Source organism: Arachis ipaensis, chromosome B06 (genome assembly GCF_000816755.2).
Source record: "Arachis ipaensis cultivar K30076 chromosome B06, Araip1.1, whole genome shotgun sequence".
Taxonomy (NCBI): domain Eukaryota; kingdom Viridiplantae; phylum Streptophyta; class Magnoliopsida; order Fabales; family Fabaceae; genus Arachis; species Arachis ipaensis.
In genome coordinates, this window is record NC_029790.2 from 43426052 (window position 1) to 43443959 (window position 17908).

At 36.3% G+C, this 17908-nt stretch overlaps 2 protein-coding genes, 1 long non-coding RNA gene and 1 pseudogene across 4 annotated transcripts in view; 2 read left to right on the forward strand and 2 right to left on the reverse strand.

Moving 5' to 3' along the window:
• On the reverse strand, nt 2562-4255 carry LOC110263306. The gene is made up of 2 exons (XR_002348718.1): nt 4130-4255; nt 2562-3699 (listed from the first exon to the last, which is right to left on the reverse strand). It is a non-coding gene; the product is annotated as an uncharacterized LOC110263306 (long non-coding RNA).
• LOC107648462 lies at nt 3511-7826 on the forward strand (annotated as a pseudogene).
• LOC107648460 (histidine--tRNA ligase, chloroplastic/mitochondrial) overlaps nt 7551-17908 on the reverse strand; it is a 16649-nt gene continuing 6291 nt past the window's right edge. Inside the window, exons 5-11 of one of the 2 annotated variants that reach the window (XM_016352316.2) lie at nt 17579-17671; nt 17231-17305; nt 16183-16300; nt 15779-15921; nt 9825-9953; nt 8085-8248; nt 7551-7983 (exon numbers count right to left, since the gene is read on the reverse strand). In XM_016352316.2, the coding sequence (XP_016207802.1) occupies nt 7845-7983; nt 8085-8248; nt 9825-9953; nt 15779-15921; nt 16183-16300; nt 17231-17305; nt 17579-17671 (861 nt within the window). In that variant the 3' untranslated portion in view covers nt 7551-7844. Of the gene's footprint in view, nt 7984-8084; nt 8279-9824; nt 9954-15778; nt 15922-16182; nt 16301-17230; nt 17306-17578; nt 17672-17908 lie in introns of both variants that reach the window. The other variant, XM_016352315.2, reaches the window with a different exon arrangement.
• LOC107648461 lies at nt 10390-12784 on the forward strand. Its single transcript, XM_016352317.2, has 2 exons — nt 10390-12375; nt 12706-12784. Exons 1-2 carry the CDS (start codon nt 11331-11333, stop codon nt 12741-12743), a joined length of 1083 nt encoding a protein of 360 aa, XP_016207803.2. The 5' UTR covers nt 10390-11330; the 3' UTR covers nt 12744-12784.

Below are 17908 nucleotides of genomic sequence, written 5' to 3' on the forward strand. Positions count from 1 at the left end.
TAATCTAAATAAGAAAGAAAGTAATCCATAGATGCTTCAACCATCTCTTTCTAAGAATTCTTATTGTCCTACCTTTTTCATAATTGAAAGTCTGAAGTATCTAAATAAGAAAAAAAAGTAATCGATGGATGCTTCAACCATCTCTTTCTAAGAATTCTTATGTTTTTCTTTTCTTTGATAAGTCTTCTATTATTAGATTTTAGCTAAGATAGATTATGTGTATGTTTGGGCGTCATTATTTTGTTAAAAAAGATCTTTTTTCAATGAAAAAAGATCTTTTTTTATTTTTTAACGTGTTTGGCAAATTTCTAGTAGTAAAAGTAAAAGCACTAGTAAAATAAAAAAAAAAGATGTTTTTCATGTAATAAATAAATAAAAAAGTACTTTTATATTGTTATACCCAAACATAATTGATAGATAAAAAGACCTTTTTACATGAAATATCCAAACATAAAATTACTTTTACTTCTTTATAAGATCTTTTAAAAAAAGATAATTCGAAAAAAATCTTTTCTTAAAAGCTCATCCAAACAAGTCCTATATTCTTTCAGTAGGCAAATAATCTCTCTAATAAGAGATTGAATCTATAAGTTCATGCAAATCATTTGGCATTAAACGGACATGCTCTACACCAACTTTTTTACCGGTCTAGTTGGAAAAGGTGAAAACTCGCATGTAATTGTCGTTATATGAAGTTGACATTTGAAAAATGTTAAATAATTTGACAAATTTGATTAAATTCTTATTTAACAGTTTTCAACTATTAACTTCACATGAAGACAACTGTACGTAAATTTTTCACCTCTAGAGAATTTTGGTTAGCATGATTTCTAATTTGGCCTTATTGACTATGTAGTGAAGAAAGACCAAATGCAACCGCTCATGGCTGAAGGATTGGCTGTGCTCGGATTGAAACCAAAAGCGGTTACTGTGCTTGCTGGTGAAACAACTACTTAACCTAAAACAAAACAAAAACAAAAACAACAAACAACTCACGTTGGGAACAATATGCTGTCAGTGTCTAAAGACGAGTAGCATTGGCCTCGGCTACCCAATATTTATAAAACAGTATACAAACAATATCTACATCTTCCATCCTAATATACAACAAAATATATAAAAACCAAACAAATACATCAACAACTGTGACAAACAATATCTTCCTCTCCGATATACAACTATATAAAGTATAAACTCAATATCTATAGATAGACAAGTCTAAGGAAAGCAACACAATTACACAAAGGGAAATGATATAACACAGCTCCTAAAAGGGTTAGAGAAATGTGCATATCTATATAGGAAGGTTCTCTGCATATTTTGTCAGCCTCTCCTAAAGCAGAGAAATATGATCTGTTCCACATTCAATGCAGAGGAATCTGAAAGTCAAAGTACAATCTAAACAATGATACATGAAGAAAAAGAGAAAGGAGTAGATAAAAAAAAAAAAAATCAGTGAGTGCAAGTGTAAGTTGGAGAATAAGATGTAATTGATGTGCAAAGTCAGAACTTAAGAACCCTTCCACAACATAATATCACAAAAAAATAATTCCCTGTCTCACTCTTCGATGCAACAACTGTAAAGATAGTAAATCTGCATTCCGAAGCTCTTCTTTTCAAAGAGCAAAGCACATGACAGCATAAGTGACTCTAATTAGACACGAAGAACATACTTCCTATATGGCTCCAAAGTATCCATCACTTATGCTATACTTGAAAAGAAAAAAAAAGAAAAGAGAACCCTTCACATAAGACACTGTAAAGCCTCAATACTCATGCAACTGTGACAAAATGTCAAGTGGGCCACTAATATTTCGACCTCAATGGCAGAAGCCAAAAGGGCAGAATCCATGGAAATGTACATTCCCCCTCTCAACTTGCACGAAACAATTAATTCATTGGGAAAATGACACTAAAGCAAAGTGCACATATTGTCAAATTTGAAGACATTTATTTTGATAAATCCTAAGAACTACAAGCTGTTACAGGACAAATACAGGCTATCTGAGTCCGACATTATAATATTTTATTTCTATATGTTGATTCTCCAACACTGGTCATTCATCGATATATTCTGCTTCAGGTCATTTCTAAAATACCAGAGAGCATAAACTTGCAAAAGTTTGGGATTAACATACGGCAGGTTCAACTAGAAGAAGAGAAAATCATATTGTCTTAAACAATCGCCCCAGACTCTTAAGGTTGAAAAACAACAACAGGATATACTTTAGGGATCTCAAGGAAAAGGGTTACATAAACTATAATTAAAAATAACAAAGCTCTGTGCTATAATCAACTGCATTTCTTCCTACTATTAAATTCTACCTTATCAGAGATGCTAGCGTCAAGAAATTATTGAACTTTAATATTAAATGCAAACCCTCTTCTCTTTATCATATCCATCACTTTGGAACACCTGTTTCACTTTGGTGACAAGGGTTCATCTCCATGTTTCCACTACATTCCCACTTCCTATTCTTGACTCTTGATCTTGCAAAGTGATTTGTTTTAGCAAGAGAATAAATTATTGAAAAAAAAAAAACCGTAAGAGAGAACATAAATATAGGAGATAAAATATATATATATATCCCTTGGTGGAAAAAATGAAGATAAATAGCAGTAATGCATAAATGCATCAATATGAGGTACTACTTCAAAATCTCGGGAAATGCAGGAATCAGTTTGTAGCTTTTCAGACATTGGTACTACTTCATGAACTTGGGAAATTTCAAACTTAAGAATACTTCTATAGATTCACATTACATAGTGGAACTACGCACCAATGATCAAGCACTACCCAATTGGTCGGGGTTGGACCAATAAAGTAAATTTGAGCAGGATCATTTAGAGCGCCAGGAGATTAACGCATGGAAGTCTGTTAAATTTTGCTTGTGGTTAATCTGTTTGAGACAAATCTGCAAAGAATCAAATTAACTAAGTTTTATGTGACTAATTATACTCCTGATCACAAGAGGAACATAAAACACGGATAAAAACAGAGAGGAACATGTGAGAACACTGTTAGGCAGTATCTAAGCATAAATATAGTCACTAAAAACGACTGGATGATTCTGTTGGCATTTATCTAATACTTGCCCACAATATAACACAGTCCGTAAATTAAATAGAACACACACAGTTAATACTCTGATGAAGATTATGCACACTAAAAATCATCATGTTGGCAGTGAAAGACAAGTCCAGCTATCAATTAGCTATGTCACAACCTTGTTGGTTTCTTGACGAATGTGTCTCATAAAAGGAAGAGAACTCCTCTTAAGAGTTCACTCAATATACTACATTCTTCCACTTAAACCAAATGCTTGTCCTGATGTTGGCCCCCTGCATTTTCTTCCTATTTAAATGGTGTAAGCTCTAACACAAATCAAACCCACTTGATCATCTGCCTTCAACAAGTCACTTACCCATCTACAATTGCCTCGAGCCCCGAAGCATCCTTCTCTTTAGGCTCAATAATCATTTCCAACTCCCAAGTACGACCCCTAAACAATGAGAAACCTATTCTTTGACGAGCCAGATGGTGAGCTTCCAGAATATGCTCCAAGTAGTGCACTATGTGTGGCAATCAATACGAATCCCAGTGATAATTCCACTGTTGAAACTAGGAGTCATATTGTGCTCAATTATGTCAATCATGCTATTTATTGAAAGAGTAGGCATATTTTGATTGTCAAAGTGCTGAGGAAGAAAAAATACAATAAGTACAATTTGGATGCCATGAAGCATAGCCTTGAGAGAAGCAAAAGGTATCCAATTATAATGAGGAGGTAACCTGCATCTTATTTAGTAAACCTTGAACAGATTCAAACTTTTCCATATGTAGCATTTAATTTTACCCACAAAAATTTAGCATCTTTTAGAAAACCTTAAACAAGGGTGCTCTTTCAAAGAGTCATTATTTTAATTCAACTTCTGTGCAACAAAATACATAATTTTCAAAATTAATGATGCGGAGATATAACCATGGCAGATATCAATAAATAATATATCAAACAACTAACTGACAAAGTAAAGGATCACAGAAGTTCGATGTTTTTGCAAGAACTAGGAAGGAGTAATACTGAGATACATTACTGTTGGTAATTATTAAAAGACAAAGGTGAATTACCTCGGCCAAAACAACTCACTTTCTGCTTCCAGGTATACAAGCTTTCCATTGGAGCAGTATGTGGGCTTTCATGGCCAGCTGAGAGGTTCATATTTCAGGTTCTTGATGATTCAACAAATGAAGTCTTAAGGGTGCCTAATTAATCAACTGCACATTCATTGCTGATCCCAAGTTTGTGTGTTAAAGTTGACCTTAACAATATTTAGAAACATGCAGGAATCAGTTGAAATAGAGTATAAAAGGGGATACAGAAAGGTAATCATGTCAAGTATGAAACAAGGAGAAATCGGAATGGCTACAAGGCAGGTGCTCTAAAAGAGGGTTTCGATACAAAACATGGTGAGAATTGTGAGTTTGTAGCAATATTTGATGCAGATTTCCAACCAGATGCAGATTTTCATTGGAATAGAATTCCTTATCTTCTTGAGAATCCAAAGTTGGGATTGGTTCAAGCCAGAAGGGAATTTGGTCGGTAATTACAACATCCACATTGTTAAGCTGTCATGCCAAATCAGTAAAGCATCTGCATTCTTGGAGATTGCAGTAAATCAGAAACTCTTTTAACTTTTTCTTTTTTACTATGCATGCACAGTAAACTCAGAAGAATGTATGATGACACACCTTCAAGAGATGTCACTTGACTATACATACTCATTCTTTGGGTTCAATGGCGAGTTAAGAAGCTCAATGGACCAAATTCAGAGAATCGCCTTAGCATATCACTTTGAGCTTCTGATTTGTTCAAACTTCCTCTGTAACAAATGGGGACAGGAGATTGGCAGATACAAGCAATAATAGATGCTGGGGGATGGAAAGACCGAACTACAGTGGAAAATATGGATCCAGCAGTTAGGGCAAGCCTTAAGGGCTGGGAATTCCTCTTTGTGGGTGATGTAAAAGTGAGCTATTTATTTCTAATCTGATTCATTGATAATTTGATACTATATCATGTTTTCGGCTTTTTGCTGCTTCCTAGGTAAAAAATGAACTACCAAATACATTTAATGCATACCGATATCAGCAGCACAGTGGTCATCTGGTCCAGCTTCTCTTTAAGAAAATGAGCAAGGAAATCCTTCTTTGCAAGGTACTCAAGGGTTAAATTGTTATATCAAGAGCTAAGAAGACTTCAATTTCTCATATATAAATTATAAAATCATATACTGATTGGAACAATATGTATCATTCAGAGGGTATCACTTTTGAAGAGACTTCATCTTATCTATGCTTTCTTCTTTGTGAGGAAGATCATCGCACACTGGTCACATTCTTCTTTTACTGCATAGTTATACTATCCTGTGTGTTAATTCCAGAAGTCAGTCTCAAAAAGCAGATTGCCATATATATCCAAGCAACCATTACAATTCTAAATGCACTTTCCACCCCAAGGTAATTGATTTCTGACAGAAGTGTAGAACTTTGTGTGCTCAGTTATCTTAATTATTCTCCATTCAAATAACTATGGGACAGATCCATACATCTGCTAGTATCCTGGATACTCTTCGAGAATGTCATGTCACACCATCGAACTAAAGCAACAATTACAGGACTCTTAAAAGTGAACCGTGTCAATGAATGGGTTGCAACAGAGAAGCTTGAAAATGCCCTGAAACAAAGGAACAATACAAGGCCATCAAGTGATTCACACTTTCCATTCCGAATAATAGAAAGGTACCAGCTGTCTTGCAGTTAGTTTATCACTTTATCTAAAAGCAATCTATTCAACCGGCACAACAAATAGCCATTGTGCAATCTACAATTATCCACAGGAAAATTTAATTGAAGCATGAAAAATAAACCTAAAACTTAAGGAGAAAGAGCAACAGGAACACAACCATATTCTTTTTTTATTATTTTTCTTTTCTTGTGATACAATTTTGTACTTAAAGAAAATGTAATACATAACGTTAGAATGTAAAGTAAAGAATGCAGTGACAATATCTGATGATTACACCATAGTCCATATATTACTAACTCATGAGATTCATAATGATGGCCCTTACTTTAACCAACAGGATCAACCCACTGGAGATCATAATGGGGATGTATATGCTTCACTGTGCAATCTATGACCTGCTATTTGGACATGATCATTTCTTTGTATATTTGCTGTTGCAGGCAGGGGCTTTCTTTACAATGGGATTTGGGCAAGTGGGAACATTTGTCCGCAACTAAAGCTAGGAATAAAGATATTAAACCACCAGAGCATCAATCAGTATTATAGTTTTTCAAACTAGTGACGTCATGTCATCCATAAGCATAGAACTTATGAGAGTAGCTGTCATTACCTACCAAGTAGAACCAATCCTCATTGTACAAGAGGCACTTTATACTTATGCATACCAACCAGAATAAAGTGCCTGTAATATGCACCAGTAATATAAAGCATAAATTACTCTACTGTATGTTCAATATCATAATTAACATATACCTCAACAAGTAAAGTAGCAAACACCGTCTTGTTTCCCTTCTAAAACCAGAGCTTAGGCTCATGACCAGCAGGGACAGAGATAAGTGTTATCACACCAAAGCATTAAAAGAAAAGAAAATAAAAGAAACATAAATCTGAAATTCTTTGTCAAATTACTGGATGGTCAAGTTCCAGCACTGCATAAAAAAACATCATACCATCAACTTCTCAGAAGAGAGAACAAAGATAAACATTTCAGGCAACATGGAAAAGGGGAATCAAGATAAATATGACTACAGTGGACTACTTTCAAATTTCAAAGATAAATGAAACTGTACTAATTCAAGATAAAAGAGAAATAAATAATAATGGCACTCTACTCATATCATCCACTCATTCACAGCTGCATCTCCTCAAAAAATGCAAACATATTAAGCAGAATAGCAGAAACGTAGCAGCTTTGCTCAAACGCACATCACAACATCTTTAATTCTTTAGTACTTAGTATTTAGTTAAGATCAAAACATTTAGTACTCTGAAATAAAAAATGCATGCAGAAGAATTCACCAAAACTATCATAAAAAACTAAACCCAGCTGTATACTTTGTCATATTTGATGGAAATTGAAGATTCATTCATTCAACTGCATAAAGTTTGCATATTCTTTGCCCAATATTTTCTTCCCCACTGCAAATAAAAGATGCCTGCTACACCCCTAACCACGTCAATATCATCATAATTACATGGATCACTTTTATTGAATAAAAACGCATTCTTGAGGTAAAGGAGTATTGATTTACTAACAATGAACATCTAAGGTAAGGATAGTATGATAACTTTTAGTTGAAAGGATCTGTAAAACAAATCATCTAAATCAAGATTTCATCTGAATATTCGCCTTTGATCTATTCTTGATATGGCCTTGGATACATCTGCAATATGGGTACTCTAAAAAAAAGATAAGGAATAATCTATACTACTTTTTCAATATATAAACAAATAAAATGTGTGTATTCAAGTTTGTTTGTGATTCAATGTGTGTGTCCATGTGTAGAGAGAGAGAGGTCTGGTACATCCATACAGGTGAAGAACTTGATTCGATAAAATGTAAATATGAACAGAAATAAATGCTTTTGGAAATGAAGGAACAAAGGATAACATCATCAACAGAGTCGGGCATTTATGCATATACATACATAAACAAGTACTAAAGTTAGACTAGGGTAAAAATTAAAGGTAAAAGATACTAGCACTAACGAGACCAAAATACATAACCAAAAAAATTAACAAGAATAAAATTCTGATTTATATCAGTTCATCCAGCTTAACCTCGTACTGTTCACCAGTAGCAAGAATTTTGACACCAACCACACCCCTTTGCCACTCAGAGCTCCCCACTAATACAAGCCGCTGAGCATTATTTCGGGCAGCTCGCTTAAAAACCCTAGAATGTGAATGAGGAATTATATATCATATCAGAAGACATTATAACATGCAAGTGCACTTTAACAAGGAAAGAAAAAAAATTTAAGCATGAATTTTTACCACTTAAGAGGTTTGCTTTCCAAAACTAAGTCAACACTCTGTCCCTTTTTTCTGAGAACATGAGCAACCATAGCAGCAGAACCTTGAAGATCTTCATCCAAGGCACATACAATGTAATCCATTTGTAAGCTGAGATCCGGTAGCAGACCCTTTTCTCTAAGTAACTGTTCAAAGAGCAAGGAGGACAAGGGTATGTGTTAAAAGAAGAAGGGAAAAACAGAACAGAGGCCAAAATCAATGAGACCAATTCACATCAGAGAATAGCATTAAGTAACAAAGAAAATCAGCATAGCTGAGAAAGTAAGATATCAGTTCCCTATAATATATTGGGGAACTATAACATTGCTTGATCCATACAGAAAATCTCACCTAGAGGGATAAGGCTTATCGGTTGCTGTATTAGAGTGCCCCTATAAATTTACTGCACATGGGATGGTGTTGACTACATAAACTGAAGCATCTTAATAGATGCACACTACCTTTAACTAGGGATAAAGCCTATTACAGAATGGGAACTAAAAATGATCGGGAAAAAGAGATGACAATATAATGTAATCTAAACAAAGTATGTTTTTTCCCTTAATTTATCTTTAATCAAAGTAAAAGAAGTAAATCTTCAACTGATGCATAGTTTATTTATTATGGGCCAATTATACAAAATTATGGATCAATAAAGAGAGATGTAACCCTCAAAGTTTAAGGGAACATTTTGCCGCGAAGCTGTAAGACTTTTAATGTTGGGCTTAGATGTTAGATGGTGAAAAGGCATCAAGAAAATAAACTTATTGCGGCAGAGATAAGAATGTTGTGTTGAATGAGTAAACAACTAGACAAGGATGCATTGGAGGGTAAGTTAGTAGGGTTAGCATCAACTGTAGAGATGATGGTGAAATTCCCATCTCAGATGGTTTAGTCATCTGTGGAAAACCCGTAGAAACCCAAATAAAAAGAATAGATCAAACAGAGGGTAGCTCGGTTGTTAGGGAAGAAAGACCCAAAATTCTTCAAGTGAAACCATTGAAAAAGACAGAGTTTCATGGTTTGTTTACAGAAATGGTTTACCATAGGACATGGTGTCCCATGATCCATATAACCAACCCTACATGGTAAACCAAGACTAGGCTGTTGTTGAATATAGGAAGAGATGCAGGACAAACTTTAAAACACTTAAGAACAGCATGAATAGCAAATTGCACAAAGCTTTTCAAAAAGAACTACAGTCAGTCTAAGGAAGAGAAAGGAAATCACTCAAATTTTAAGAGAACAATTTCCAGTCAAAATAAGAAGGAAAGTAACAATATCCAGCAAAATCTGTCCGATATAAGCTGCAAAAGCATGAATTTAGTTGAAAAATTATGCATGAGTAACCGTTTTTAAATACATTATCCTCTTTGCTCCTTTTTTTTTTTATGTAATCCTCTTTGCTCTAAAAGCCTATAGGATTTCGCAAGAATCGCCAAAGAATCTCAGTACAAACCCAGTTAACTGCAAGTTGTACAACTTGGAATCAGAAACAGAATATAATTGGAGTCAAAGCTTATAAAGTCATTACATCACATCAAAAGATGTGGCTTTCTAAAGAACTATAGATAATAAATTGCATAGTTTCTCATGATTTGCTTCATGCACCTAGTCCTAAATGTAAAATAAAGTGTCAAAGACGAAGGCAGCAAGTAATTTATAAAAATGCAAAACATCATGATTTTCCCATTTTTCCTACTACTTAAAAGTTAGACTTACTTCCACTACAACTGCATCACCAAATCCAAAACCACAGGCAGGAATGTCATCAGCACCAAAAGTTGAGAACAAATGATCATAACGACCACCACCACAAATAGCTCGCAGCTTTCCTTCTCGATCAAAACCCTACTGAAGAAATTAATCGTTTAAACAATGGAAGATAAAACAGCCAATATGTGCCTTGGCTATAAACAAACATATTAACATAATATTTAGAACCAATACAATAATAATGTATCAACAAAACTATCACTTCCTATTAATGTGTAACCTTAGAAACACAACTGATATGCTATGGCACAACTGTACTTCATGAAACATATAACGGGGAGTCAGGGACAAATGTAACTTCATTGCAGCAATACATAGCTAGTAAACCTATGGTGTGCCTTCAAACATTAGAAACCTAACTGTTTCATTTTCCATGTTCTTTTTCTACTTTTCAATATAAAATGAAGAAATCATCAAAAAGAAAACATAGAGGGCAACGATAGGATTCCGCATTTGCATTTTATCTTGTTGGATATCATGATGATATCACATTATCACTAAGGATCTTACATGCTACAGTGACTTGCTCCAAGAATTTGCACATATCATGCTCTTTGCCTCCATGCCACATGAGTATAAATGAATTAAAATTATCTCAGGAAGAACTGAAAAGAATTCTTTTAATGTCTAAGTTTAAGCCAATGAGAAAAATATTTAAACCAAGAAAATGGTTTTAATCGCATTCCAGCCATTATTTGCCAAACTGTATATAATATGCCATTATACATGAATAGTATATATTTCAAAACACAAGTCATACTTTCATCAATATCCGAATTAATCTTCAACACAGTTGTCACAGAACTAGGTCTTTATCTAAAGAGAGAAAGCATTTATTTATGCAAGGGAGAAGTGATATACGTACAGGAAATTAGACCAAGAAGGTCACTGAATAAAATTAACCATATGTATTGCAGACATTAAACATCTGATTAGTATTGTTGAATATCAGATTAGATCTGTTTTGATATAGTTTCCGTCTTTAGATATCTGATTCTTTTGGATCTCCTAGTATTAAGGGATTTTATTTCTGTACCTATATATATATATATATATATATATATATATATTGACGCTGAGAGATGATTCTCTCAAGGAATTCATCCAAAACACAATCCTTGTCTCACTCCATTCGTATATTTCAAGTTGGTATCAGAGCGGGTTCCGACCCGGCTCTGGTTTCTATTTGTTTTTTTTTCTTCTTTTCCGGCTGCAATCTCTCAGTCGTGTTCCCTTTTCCCACCAGCTGACACTATCAGCTGTCTCTTCGTCAGAAACTCTTTTTCCGGCCACAACCTTGTCAAACATCAAACCCACTCCGAAGCAACCCCAGAATCAGAACCGGAAAGCCAAGTTCGGCCTGTCCCCAAAATTTCTCCGCTGCCCAGGCTTTTACCGGCCCTCATTTCCCTTCTGCAGGTGTTTTCCGGCCGTTTCTGAGTGTCTGCCATCATGTCTTCTGAGGTAACCCCCGACACCAACTCCAATGGTGGTAAACCGGTTGTTCTAACATCTGTCGTTTCTGGAACCGCTACAATGACCTCTGAAAAATTGATGGGTGCCAAAAATTACCTTTCTTGGGCTGATTCTGTGGAACTTTGGTTCATGGGCCAAGGCTATGAAGACCACCTTACTAAATCTGTTGATGATGTTTGCGCCGCTGACAAAACCACTTGGAAGAAGATTGATGCCCAGCTATGTAACCTTATGTGGCAGACCATTGATCCACCGAAGCTAACTATGTTTCGGGCTTACAAAACTTGTAAAAAGGTGTGGAATCGTGCTAAAGCTTTATACACTAATGACATTGCAAGACTTTACCATGTTGCTAAGAAGCTGTGTAGTTTACAGCTTCAAGGAACTAATATGGAATCTTATGTTGGAGCTGTGGAAGCTGTCAAGGAGGAGTTTTCGACTCTCCTTTCCTATGTGTCTAATGCTGATGACCATCATGCTCAACAGGGAAAGCTGTTTTTGGTACTTACGTTACTTGGGTTGCCAGCTGAACTTGAATCTCTTCGGCAACAAATATTGGGCACCTCACCCGTTCCTTCCCTTCAAGACGTATTTGCACGACTCTTGCAATCCGGCCCCTCTCTTGAGACCCATACTTTCGACCAAACTGCATTGGCATCCCAATCTTCTTCTCAAGTGTCCTTTCAAGTGCCCACTCGCGGCGGCCGTGGGGGTCGTGGTAATCGTACTCGCCTTAGTTGTACCCATTGCCATAGGATTGGTCATACTCAAGATAAATGTTATGCTCTCCATGGTCGTCCTACCAAGGTAGCTAATGTTGTCCAAACTAATGAGCCATCTGACGTTCACTCCGCCGCACAACCACAAGGGATATTTGTCTCTGGCAATGATTATGATGAGTTTCTCAAGTACCAAGCTTCAAAGCAGGCATCTACTCCCGTTGCTTCGGTGGCCCACTCTGGTAATTCTGTTGCTTGTATCTCTCATTCCTCTTCTCTTGGACCATGGGTCCTTGACTTAGGTGCTTCTGATCACATTTCTGGTACTTCTTCTGTCCTCTCTAAACTTGAACACCCTGCATTTCTTCCTTCTATCACTTTGGCTGATGGTTTTCTGGTACTTCTTCTGTCCTCTCTAAACTTGAACACCCTGCATTTCTTCCTTCTATCACTTTGGCTGATGGTTCTAAAATTGGTGTTAAGGGAATAGGTCAAGCTACTCCTCTTCCTACATTACCTTTGAAATCTGTTCTTTACATGCCCAATTGTCCTTTCAATTTGATTTCTATTAGCCAACTTACTCGTTCTCTCAATTGTTCGGTTACCTTTTTGCTGACTCCGTCATTGTGCAGGATCGAGGGACGGGACAGACGATTGGTACAGGATGTGAGTCTCAAGGACTATATCGGCTTGCCTTACCCACTACTACTGTATCTTCTGTTGCTGTTGTTGAGTCTCCGAACGTGGTCCATTGTCGCCTGGGACATCCCAGCCTCTCGAAGTTACAAGCTATGGTCCCGAGTTTATCTCGTCTTACTACCTTAGAGTGTCAAACTTGTCATTTAGGTAAACATGTTCGTAGTTCTTTTTCAAGTCGTGTCAATACACGGGCTGCGTCTCCCTTTTCTGTTATTCATTCTGATGTATGGGGACCTAGTCGGGTTACTTCTCATTCTGGTTTTCGTTATTTTGTCACCTTTATTGATGACTTTTCTCGTTGCACTTGGTTATATTTAATGAAGGACAGATTTGAATTATTTGTACATTTCAGTCTTTCTGTTCTGAAATTCAAAACCAATTCAAAACTTCAATTAAAATTTTACGAAGTGATAATGCTCGTGAGTATTTTTCAGCACCCTTTTCGTCTTACTTGTCCTCCCAAGGCATTCTACATCAGTCATCTTGTCCTCATACCCCTCAACAGAATGGTGTGGCTGAGCGTAAACATCGTCACTTGATTGAAACTGCTCGCACTCTTCTTCTCCATACTCATGTTCCCCTTAAGTTTTGGGGTGATGCTGTTCTGACTGCATGTTATTTAATTAATCGTATGCCTTCTTCTGTTTTGCAAAATCAAGTTCCTCATTCCATTTTATTTCCTCATGAGCACATTTTTTCTCTTCCACTACGAGTCTTTGGTTGTACTTGTTTCATCCATGATCTTAACCCAAGCAAAGACAAGTTAACTGCTCGCTCTATCAAATGTGTTTTCTTAGGGTACACTCGATTTCAAAAGGGTTATCGTTGTTATTCTCCAGCTCTTAATCGTTTCTTCGTGTTTGCCGATGTCACTTTTCTTGAGAATACCCCTTTTTTCTCTGCACCCGACATCACTTCACCTTCCATTACGGAGGTGCTTCCTGTTCCTTACTTAGATGGGCCTCCTATTCCCACAAAGCCTCTCCAGGTTTATCATCGCCGCCCACGGCCTGCAGTCCAAGATAACTCATCTCCTGAACCCGTGGTTGAACCGTCCTTGAATCCTTCTTCGGGAGTTAGCAGTAGTCCTCCTATTGCTCTCAGACAAGGTACTCGTTCCACCCGTAATCCTAATCCTATTTATAATTTTCTTAGTTACCATCGTTTATCATCTTCGCACTATGCCTTTACCTCCTCTTTGTCTTCTATTTCTATACCCAAAACAACAGTAGAAGCTCTTTCACATCCAGGGTGGCGCCAGGCTATGATTGAGGAGATGTCTGCCTTACATTCTACTGGTACTTGGGATCTTGTTCCATTGCCACCGGGCAAATCTACTGTGGGTTGTCGTTGGATCTATACTATTAAGGTCGGCTCAGACGGAACCATTGATCGATTAAAAGCCCGCCTTGTGGCTAAGGGCTACACTCAAATCTTTGGTTTGGACTATGGTGATACCTTCTCTCCTGTTGCGAAGATGGCCTTTGTTCGTCTTTTTCTTTCTATGGCTGCCATTCGCCATTGGCCTCTTCATCAACTTGATATTAAAAATGCTTTCTTACATGGTGATCTCGAGGAAGAAGTATACATGGAGCAACCTCCGGGGTTTGTTGCTCAGGGGGAGTCTTCCGGCTTAGTATGTCATTTACGCCGATCTTTATATGGCTTGAAACAATCCCCTCAAGCTTGGTTTGGTCGCTTTAGTGCTGTTATTTCTAAATTTGGCATGATTCAAAGTGAAGCAGATCATTCAGTTTTCTTCCGTCATTCTTCCTCCATGACCTCCATATATCTGGTTGTTTATGTGGATGATATTGTCATTACTGGAGATGATCATGAGGGAATCACTCAGTTAAAACAGCACTTGTTTGATCACTTTCAAACTAAGGATATGGGGAAGTTAAAATATTTCCTAGGAATTGAAGTGGCACAATCTAATGCTGGGATCTGTATCTCACAGAGAAAATATGCTTTGGATATTCTTGAAGAAACTGGAATGTTGGATTCTAGACATGTAGATACACCAATGGATCCCAACACAAAACTTAGTCCAGATCAAGGAGAACCTCTTGCAGATCCTGGTAGATATCGCAGATTAATTGGCCGATTGAATTATTTGACAGTCACTCGGCCAGATATTTCATTTGCCACAAGTATCCTAAGTCAGTTTCTTGACTCCCCATGCGATATTGGGACGCAGCTGTTAGAGTCCTTAGATATATCAAAGGTGCTCCAGGAAAAGGTTTGTTGTATGAAGATAAAAGACATAACCAGATTGTTGGGTATACTGATGCAGATTGGGCAGGATCTCCATCTGATAGACGTTCTACATCTGGTTATTGTGTTTTTATTGGTGGAAACTTGATATCTTGGAAGAGTAAGAAGCAAAATGTTGTAGCAAGATCTAGTGCGGAAGCTTAATATAGAGCTATGGCACTTGCCACATGTGAACTTATATGGTTGAAGCAATTAGTTAAGGAACTTAAGTTTTGTGAGCCGAGTAAGATGGAACTGGTGTGCGATAATCAAGCTGCCTTACATATTGCTTCCAACCCTGTGTTTCATGAACGGACCAAGCACATAGAGATTGATTGCCATTTCATAAGGGAGAAGTTGCAAAGTGGGGAAATAGTAACGGCCTTTGTCAACTCCAACGATCAACTTGCAGATATTTTCACCAAAGCTCTCCGGGGTCCTCGGATACAATACATATGTAACAAGCTTGGTGCATATGATTTATATGCTCCAGCTTGAGGGGGAGTGTTGAATATCAGATTAGATCTGTTTTGATATAGTTTCCGTCTTTAGATATCTGATTCTGTTGGATCTCCTAGTATTAAGGGATCTGATTCTATCATATCTCCTAGTATTAAGGGATTTTATTTCTGTACCTATGTATATATATATATTGACGCTGAGAGATGATTCTCTCAAGGAATTCATCCAAAACACAATCCTTGTCTCAATTCGTATATTTCAATACTATTAACCATGAAAAATTCTAACCTCGAATACAATGCCAGTGTAGTAAGCTAGGCCTCGAACAACTGATGCATCAAATTGAATCCATTCAGAGTAACCAAATTTTTCAGCAAGTGAAAACAACTGTTTCAGATCAGCAATTGCTTCCCCACTGCTTCCAAGCTTCTCTGAGCACAGCCAAATTTAGGTTTCATATCAGTGAACCTTTTGGAGCCATAGATAGGCTTCAAGAAAAAGTAACCAATGAAAGACATTCTCCAAGAACAAAAACTTTTTTGAATTAAGCATATGCCATAAGCTAGAAAATGAATCATTGTGCTTCCAAATGATATATTGAACATATAATTTCATTGACTAGAAACATAATTTCCAGGAAATTTCAAAAACTATTAAAAAGTTTTAGAACAAATTAACTGTAAAAGTTGAACCTTCTAACTCTGTCAATGACTTTACAGAAAGGACTTGCAAAAGCTCCTGGACAGCCTCTTGTGATACACCAGCGGCCATCAACTCTTTCTTTACCTCATCAACTGGAATTTTCTCGATCTATAAAAAATAAAAAGCAGTGAATTTATTTCAAATTATAAACAAGTTGGCAAGGCAAAATGCCAGAATATGAAACTTCTGTCACCCCAAAGACAGGTGAATTAGAAGTACATAAAAGCATATGGATCAGAGAGAGATAGAAGAGCAGAGCAGAGGATGCAGACACCATCAGAAGCCTAGACACAAAATTCCCAATTGATGACACTTTAAGCATCACAATATAATAAATTCAACATTCAAGGGAATCCAAAAATGTTATTATGAATGACTTCATTCAAATCTTATTTACAACTTTGGAATGATATTGGGGGAGTGGTATATTAATTTACACCCACACATGCATATATATATATACTAAGTTACATTATTTGCTTTTTCTCTCTTTCTCTTATCATGGTTTTATTGTCAGGATGAATATCTTTAAATTAGTCTGTTTGTGAGTCTCATGATAGATGGCCTATAATAGAGTGAGCCATTGTGCTTCTTGAGACTAGGAGTTAAAAGATAAATCATGTTGCAACTCTTTGATAGAGGGAATCAGCACAGGCATAGCTTTTCTTACTTTACATTCTGAAAAACATAGTTTATGCAACACAGGTTGCCGAAACAAAAAAATTGACTGGTGGCCACCTAGAAGATAGAAGTAAATAAATGAATAAATAAATAAAAAAAGATAAAAATAAGGGATTGCTGTAGAAATTTGGTTATGCTGGTGTTGACTTAAGCCATTGGAATCATCATTTGCATATTGAACTTATTCTTAGATAAGGGTGAATCATAAGCATCCCCATATCATTATTCCAACTAATATAACATTATGTTGCTTGACATTTACAAAGTATAAGAACAAAGACAAGCCATTATATCTTCAACCACCATCAATTGAAAAAATAAAATCATGCAAAAATAGCAAAAAGTTGCACAACTCACTTTGTCAATAATGACGCAGACCTTGCCAAATAAACTCTCAGGTATGGAATAACACTTCAATACTTCCTGTAGAACCTGGAAAGCATTGAAATAAATAACAGTGTAAGACGACCACGAAACCGAGACAACACCTAGAATCACATGAATATGTAAGAACATAAGAACCAAACACTTCTTATTGAAGACTGCAACTACCTACAAATCTGTAAGATATTAAAGAAGTGCAGCACAAGTAGAAATACGAAAGGAAAAATCGGTAGATCAAAGAAGAAGAAGTGCAGCACAAGTAGAAATACCAAAGGAAAAATAGGTAGATCATCAATATATGGGAAAAGTAAAACTTTGAACCTTTCGGCTGGAAACTTTAAACCCGACATCGGAGTCTTTAATTCCTATTCGCTTGAATAAAGAGACGATAGACGATATAAGCTCTGCTTCAGCCTACAATATATATTAAAAAAAAAAAAGCTGACAAGAAAGCATATTAAAACTATCACAATTCAATGCATTCAACAATATTGTCAGCACAGTAATTCAAAAGTATAAGGTATACAAATGAGAACCAAGCATGAACATCCACCAAGCCATGTCTAATAGACAATATAAATAACCAAGAAAACAAAAAGCTCATGACTTTATTACAAGGAACATTCAGACAGTTTCATTATATGATGAAAT